At 38.0% G+C, this 8,069-nt stretch overlaps 1 protein-coding gene across 3 annotated transcripts in view; it reads right to left on the reverse strand.

Moving 5' to 3' along the window:
• The window catches only part of GTPBP8 (GTP binding protein 8), a 27,572-nt gene extending 20,124 nt beyond the window's left edge, over positions 1-7,448 (reverse strand). For 2 of the 3 annotated variants that reach the window (XR_012431706.1, XR_012431705.1), the window contains exons 1-3: positions 7,084-7,448; positions 5,259-5,357; positions 1,135-1,234 (exon numbers count right to left, since the gene is read on the reverse strand). Coding sequence is in view for 1 of the 3 variants with exons in the window: in XM_005548148.5 (XP_005548205.3) it covers positions 1,135-1,234; positions 3,124-3,254; positions 5,259-5,357; positions 7,084-7,419 (666 nt within the window). In the remaining 2 variants the exon portion in view is untranslated. Of the gene's footprint in view, positions 1-1,134; positions 1,235-3,123; positions 3,255-5,258; positions 5,358-7,083 lie in introns of all 3 variants that reach the window. The other variant, XM_005548148.5, reaches the window with a different exon arrangement.
• Positions 7,449-8,069: the final 621 nt, after the last annotated feature.

Consider the following 8,069-nt stretch of genomic DNA (forward strand, 5'->3'; position numbering starts at 1 on the left):
TTGTGGTATGAGAGCAAAGGAAAAACATGGTTCCAGCGTTTTTCCCACAGTGAGAAGCAGAAAGTGTGTGGTTTCTAATGACCTGTGAATCCCTCCACAAATGGGAGTCTTTTCTCATAAAGGCAAATATACTGATATTTAAAAGGAGATACAGATATAATTTCTCTATTCCAATTCCTTTTCCAACGAAGAAAGTAATATTTCCTTTCAATTAAAATTGAGGAAAATATATGATTTCATAAACTAGTATCTGTGATACCAAATAAGGAATACTATTATTTAGTTTGGCAATATTTAGGCATTTTTACTAGGTAGACTATCAATCCTTTGACTCCTAATAAATTGTCTCTAATGCTTCATAGGGCTTTTGCAAACCCCAAGAATTCCAAGACCCCAAGAATAAAACAAAAGTGGCTGACTAGTTACTTGGTGTGATTTGTACTAAACTCCACTTCTACATATTAGTGGCTTTCTGACATCTTTTTGAAACCAAATTATAGTTATTGTGTTCTTCACTTTTCTTTGGAAAGAAACTTTAAGAGTGCTATTTTATCTGGAAGTCTCACAAAGCAAAATTAATGTGGATACCAATCTACAATTCTGTATTCTGTTCTATGTCAAAAGACAAAGAATACTTGAAAGAAATACCCAGAAGAAATTTTGTTTGCTTTAAAAATATGAAAATCCTACTAGTGTGTGCTGGAGGCTGCTATGTTCCTGGAACAATTTTAAAATTTTAAATTAGTTAAGCAACTTTTAAAGTGGCAGTTTTATTCACATTCTTATCAGTACTGTCTGTCAAGCTGCTGTTAAAGAGCTAACTTTTTCTGAAAAAATGTTTATGTTGCTATAAAAAGAAAAAGTGAAAAGTACATAAGAACATTAAATGAACAGCTGAAAGAAACCTTTAATTTTTAAAACATACAGCTGAGCGACAGAAAAGAATAAAAGTGCCACAGAACTTATTTTAATTAATAGTAACGGATGATTAATTGAAAAGATTATTCAAAAGGCACTCTCCTTTATCTTTTGAGGAGGCAACACAAGCTCAATTGTTAAAAGGTGCATGTACACACAGATGCACATAGAACTGATTATTTCTAATTGCAACCATGATTGAAAGGAAGTACTTACCACATAAGGTAATGCAAATTCTTCACACATTTCTATGGCAATATTGTCTGTTTTTTGAATTCCAACAACACTATCCACTAATAAAAATGTTCTCTTCAAGCTATAAGCATGTAGAAAAGAAGATTAATGGCAATATAAAATATACCCATTCATTTATCCCCTCTTCCTTACTATACTAAGAAATTCTCCTTGGAGTAAATCTCAATCCAAAATTTAAAAATTTCTTCAGGCAAAAGGAATTCTCAATTTGCCAGAAGTTTATCCTGCAGTCCAGTAGGTCTCAGTGCTATTTACTTTCAATAACTAAATTCACTAAATATTAACTTAATTCAATAAGGATATATTGGACATAAGACATTCTGCCTGGGACTTGATATATAATGAGTGACTTCCCTCCTCTAAAAGCTTAAACTCGAGGAGAAAGAGACACAAATCAAATTAACCATAAATTACAGATTATAAATTATAGAAACCATAATTTATAAAAATCAAATTAACCATTAGTTAGAAAACTTTGTTTTTTTAGAACCTCATTCTGTTGCCCAGTCTGGAACGCAGTGGCACGATCTTGGGCCACTAACCTCCGCCTCCTGGGTTCGAGTGATTCTCCTGCCTCAGTCTCCTGAGTAGTTGGGATTACAGGCATGCACCACCATGCCTGGCTAATTTTTTGTTGTTGTATTTTTAGTAGAGTCGAGGTTTTACCATGTTGCCAGGCTGGTCTCGAACTCCTGACCTCAAGTGATCCACTGGCCTTGGCCTCCCAAAGTGCTGGGATTACAGGCATGAGCTGCCGTGCCTGGCCTGTATAGAATTTTTTTTCTTTTTTTTGAGACGGAGTCTCGCTCTGTTGCCCAGGCGGGAGCACAGTGGCACGATCTCGGCTCACTGCAAGCTCTGCCTCCCAGGTTCATGCCATTCTCCTGCCTCAGCCTCCCGAGTAGCTGGGACTATAGGCACCGCCACCATGCCCGGCTAATTTTTTGTATTTTTAGTAGAGACGGGGTTTCACCATGTTAGCCAAGATGGTCTCGATCTCCGGACCTCGTGATCTGCCCACCTTGGCCTTTATTACCCTAACACTAATAGATAACAGAAACCAGACAAATTATATTTTGCATTTTCTTATGTAAATATATGATTTTACCCTCTATGTAAAGCTACAACAAATAAGATACTTATAAACTTTTTTTTACATTTCAAAAGATTAACATCAATTTTCTATATATGGTGCAATTTTTGAAACAGAACTATTACTTGACTACATAAGGAGACAAAAAAGAGATATTATTTGCAGCAGATCTGATGTCTGAAGTATTTTAAGATGATCAGAATTTACTGATTTTAACCAACAATTTTCATTTTCAAAATTAGCCAGGTAAGAGTTTGGTTTAAAAAAAAATTAATGGGCCGGGCACAGTGGCTCACACCTGTAATCCCACACTCTGGGAAGCCGAGGTGGGTGGATCACCTGAGGCCAGGAGTTTGAGACCAGCCTGGCCAACATGGTGAAACTCCATCTCTACTAAAAATACAAAAATGAGCTGAGCATGGTGGTGCACACCTATAGTCCCAGCTACTTGGGAGGCTGAGGCAGGAGAATCACTTGAACCCGGAAGATGCAGGTTGCAGTGACTCTAGATCGTGCCACTGCACTCCAGCCTGGGTCACAGAATGAGACTGTCTCAAAAAAAAAAAAAAAAAAAAAAAAAAAATTAACTATGCTGAGTACTCTTTAGTCTCAATTAAAATTTGAGAAAACACTTAAATTTAATATTAAGGGTAAACTAAACCACAGACAGAAAACAAGCAAGCAGTATACACCTTGGTCCTAGATGTTGTATTGTGGAATATTATGAGAATAAAATGGACCTTATAAAATAAGTCATTTGATAAAACTGAAGTGTTAATCATGTGTATAATACTCTACTGATGAAAACATGCTTTGGGGTTAAATGTATAACTATTATAAGAAAATATTTTCCTTACTTTCTTCGTTCTTTTAGATAGGTCTCTACCATGTCAACAAAATCTTCAGGTGCTCTATAGCCATAACCTGGCATGTCCACCACTGTAAAATGTTTTCCAACTTTGAAAAAATTCATTTTCTTTGTGTGTCCCTGATAAAGTAAATAGGAAAAAAAAGCTGTCTTAAGATATGTCCTCCATCTACTTAATGATTCAAAGTGTTTTCCAGTTAATCAACAAATATTTATTAAAAGTCAAGTACATATAACCTTAACTATGCTGATGTTGAACAGGAAGAGAAGACAGAAGGGGCATGGCTGGAGATAAGTTTAGATGATACTACTTTTTGCTTCATTTTAAAAAAAGAATCTGTATGACTTCAGAAGAACTTTAGATTCCATATTAGAAACATATGGGCAAAATATTTTGGAGTCTTTCCTATTGGATTAACTCTTAGTGACAAATTCACCCTGTTCTAAATTGTGACTGCATCAGTCAACATTCTCTGATGAACAATATATCTCCACTTTAAAGAGAAACTAATTATGGCAAGGATGGGTTAAAATGCTTACCATCAGTCATACACATTTTCATAAAACCTAGATCCAAAGTCTGATCGTTTCCTATACCTAGACTATTGCTTCCCTAAAATCAAGATGTTTTGCATATTTTATTAGGTGGATTTTAGTGCTTTCATTAAACAATTTTTTACTGTATAGACAATATAATTACAAAATGTTTGTGCAACTAAAATTGATGCACAGATGATGAAAACTGGTTTATTCGTAGTTTTATGTCCATAGGACATATATTAATCAGAAAAGATAAGATTATGATAGGCAATTTTATTTTATTTTTTTGAGACAGAGTTTCGATCTTGTTGCCCAGGCTGGAGTGCAATGGCGCAATCTCAGCTCACTGCAACCTCCACCTCCCAGGTTCAAGTGATTCTCCTGCCTCAGCCTCCCGAGTAGCTGGAATTACAGGAATGCACCACCACGCCCGGCTAATTTTATATTTTTAGTGGAAACGGTTTCTCCATGTTGGTCAGGCTGGTCTCGAGCTCCCAACCTCAGGTGATCCGACCGCCTCAGGCTCCCAAAGTGCTGGGATTACAGGTGTGAGCCACTGCGCCCAGCATGATAGGCAATTTTAAAAGTTAAGCCAATTGTTTGGATCTTAGAACAAATATTACCAAAGGAAAGATTTTTATAAATGATTTTAAGTTCCCAGTCAGTTTACTTGTCTATAGGAAAATGATTTTAGAATTACAGATTGGGAATGTCAAGAATACATTTCCTCCATTGTACTCTCACAAAAGGAAGGAGTTCACTCTACTTAGAAGTGATCATTTAGCTGATTTATTTGGTAAGGCAGGGCAGGAGTAAGGATGGGAGGGTTAAGGAATGGAAAGAATAATTAGCAATGGAGCCAGAGAATCATTTTATGAAGTGGGGAGCAAGAAAAGACCTAGTGAAGTTTCATGGAAGGGTTCCAACTCAATGAAAGGGGTGTGTGTGCACTCGCGCACGCACATACACAGGGATAGTGAACATTAGGGTTGGTGGAAAGGTTTACCGTGGCCAGATAAGGTGAGAGAAAGTGGGGGTGATTTTGAAGAAAGGGTATCTTAGATACTGGTAGAGACTGCGTCATTGAGAAGAAAGCAGAGGGAATTAGAAAGTGATAGAAAGCTATTACAGCAGACTGGTTAGGAAAACAAGCACATAAGAATATGCTGAATGTGTTTGTGTAACTAATTCATGTACCTTATACCTTAAAAAAGATTCTAGGAGGAAAAAAGCGAGAAAAACCTAAAAGCCATTTCCCCTACAATCAGTGTAGAACTAGATGATCACTGTTACAGAAGGAAATATAGAATGACAATAACACACTTTATTTGGCAACTCTTTGCAAAATTTGGATAAAGAAAGATTTTCTGAAGATATTGTCTAGACTACTAAAATAAATCCAGCTACACTTCCTTTTCTTCAGAGAAATACACAGGCATTAGGATGTCTTACTTTATTACTTTTTTGAAAGAAATCACTTCTCTAGGAACTTAGCAATTATGATTTCTTATACCTTCCAGCATTTATTATTCATGTTAGTTAATCCAAGAGATAGTCCAAACATATTTAAAAACTTCAACGTACTGGTTTTTTGGAGACTCTGACTTCGACCTCAGGGGCCAGTGAAAATAAAGCCTTGATTAGGGATGATTTTCCAACATTGCTTCTGCCTATAAAACACACCTTATACAAGAAAAAAGAAGATAAGTACTAGCTGTATATGATATGCTGCATTAGATGCAAAAAACTTCAAATTCTAACATAGCTAATATTTATTGAATGAATTCAATGTGCTAGACACCATTTTAAGCATTCAGCATATATTCTATTTTTTTTTTACAGCATCCTAGGAAGTAGGTGATATTATCCCCTTTTTACGGATGAGAGAACACAATAACCCCAAATTATACAGCTACAATGTGAAGGAGTTGGGATTTGAACTCAGGACATGTATATCTACAATCTGTGCTTTTAGTTTCACTACGCTACTCAAGAATATATGCAACTGTTATTACGTATTTCATATTTACAAAGCTTTTTAGGGTAAAAACTAAATGTAGTTCAACAGAACTAGATGAAAAGTACAACTACATGTTTGGAAGCACATTTTCTCAGGCACCCCCATGGTATACTGTAACACCACTGCAATTTAAAAACGTACTCTTTTCCCTTGATCTCTCTTGTTCCAATTAAGCTTTTCTCCTCTATAGTGTGGAAAACAACAGAATATTCTCGATATTAACCATTAATACACATGGCTCTGCTTTTGAACATGGTATTGAGGGAGTGGGGTACAATGCCAATCAGTTGTTCTCAATGACGGCCGTACTGCCCCTTGAGGGACATGTTGGAGATTTTAAGGGCATTTTTGGTTATCAAGACAACTAGGGGACATTTACTGGGCAGGGGCCAGGGAACCTATCCTGGAAAATTCTGGTCACTCCTTCAAAATTAATTGATCGGAGTCCTGCAAAAATTTTAAATGCTGTGCCAGAGCAAATCTAATGTTATTATGTAGATTAAACTGAATTTTAAAAACGAATTACAAAAAAGTCCAGTAATTTAGAAGCTTAAATAAAAAAGCAAGGGCTGTCTCAAAATCATTAAATAATTGAGGTTCTCCTTGAATCCTGACTATAGTTCTACATATATTTACACAAAATATCTGACTATAGTTCTACATATATTTAGATGAAATATCTCTGGGCGATGGTGCACTTAATGTAAATACATATGGAGAGTTGAGATGCCTTTTAGCAGACTTAGAAGAGAATATCATTAAATTGCAGGACATGCAAAAATGCTCACTCATGAAATTTCACTAATAAACGTTGTTATAAAAAACTTTCCACATTATTGCCATCTAGAGATAATTATTATTTTTGCAAATGATAGGAAATTTAGATTAGGCGAAAGTTACTTATTGATAAGGACTATCTCATTTGTGAAACAATTACTCGTTTCCTATTATTCACTGTCTAAATTCTGTCTAATTTGTCTGGCATGTTTTCCCTACTTAAGTTAAATAGGAGAAAAAAGGACAGAGTTAATTTTTTGAATGCTTAGTTTGGGTTTGAAAACCTTTTAAAGCACTTTTAAGTCTTCTATATTCATTCCCAAAATAATTTAAACTGTATACAGGCAGTCTGGCTTACAGCGGGTCAACTTAACGATTTTTGACTTTACGATAGGTTTATGGGGTATTGACTGCATTTTCTACTTACGATGAGTTTATCGGGTATCCCCACGTACATGGAGCATCGGCGTATATCTATTTAGTTAAAATAATACATGCGCTCACACAAAGCTAGAAAATACAACAGCAAAATCTCCCGCGAGCCCGACAGCCGGGACAGCTGTTAGCGCTGTGACGCCGGCGCGCAGGTGAACCGTGAGAATCGCCTCTCACCTCAGGCCGGGGGAGGTCCGGGGCGTGGTCTATACGAATGGCAGAGCTGACGTAGTCGATGCGGTTCCCTTTAGTGGCCGTGAAGACGTTGTCCGCCCTCGCGATGTCCTCCGGGCTCGGGTCAAAGATACGCAGGTGAAGGTCTTGCCTCCTGTCGGGGGCGAGGAACCGCTCGACTTCCTGCAGCGGGTACAGCAGCTTCCTCAGCTGCTGCTTCGGCAGCCGCAGCACCTCAGCAAAGGCTTGGGACGTGCTGTTAGAGCGGCTCAGTAGCTCCAGCACCCCAGGCATTGCAAACAGCCTTTCCGCTCCCAGCCGCAGCCCGGGAGCCGCCATTCTCCCTTCCCAGAAGGCGGGCCGACTTTACTCCTGTGTCCTGGGTTGCGCGTGCGTGAGCGCCAGTTGCCGCCGCGACGCCTGCTGGGAGTTGTAGTCTCCTCTGGCCTCTTTCGTTCCCGTCTAAGCTTTTTGCGTTCAGTGAGCGGGAGGAGGGTGGAGGCAGGCGGTGACCTGCGGGGAACAGCTCACTGGGTTTCTTTAACACTTTGGGCTTAACGATTTTGTCTTACTGGAAGGATGTTTAACGGTTTCCAGAGGTTACTTACCTGGCCATGTGGCCCTTGAGTCTCAAGCGAAGGACTAACAGTGTGAAGCTCTGATACATTCCAGGAACGCTTGATTATCACAGTTTTTGGTTATCTTATTAACCGTTGACGTTTGTCATAAATCCACATCACTAGGATAAGCACTTTTGCAAAAAAAGAAAAGAGCTGATGAGAAATGTGATTGTAAAAGCACCTCGTTTTCGTGGAAGGGACTGTTTGTATTTCCGCCTTCGCTATACCTGCAGGAAATGTCATTAAACTTTAGAGATTTCTTACAAAAACAATTTTGCATAGATGTTAGAGAATTGTTTCCTGGACCTTTCATAATATCATCTTATTTCAAAAGTTTCTCCCTAAAGCCGATCAGTGCTGAAATGGGAG

This window comes from Macaca fascicularis, chromosome 2 (assembly GCF_037993035.2).
Source record: "Macaca fascicularis isolate 582-1 chromosome 2, T2T-MFA8v1.1".
Classification (NCBI taxonomy): Eukaryota; Metazoa; Chordata; class Mammalia; order Primates; family Cercopithecidae; genus Macaca; species Macaca fascicularis.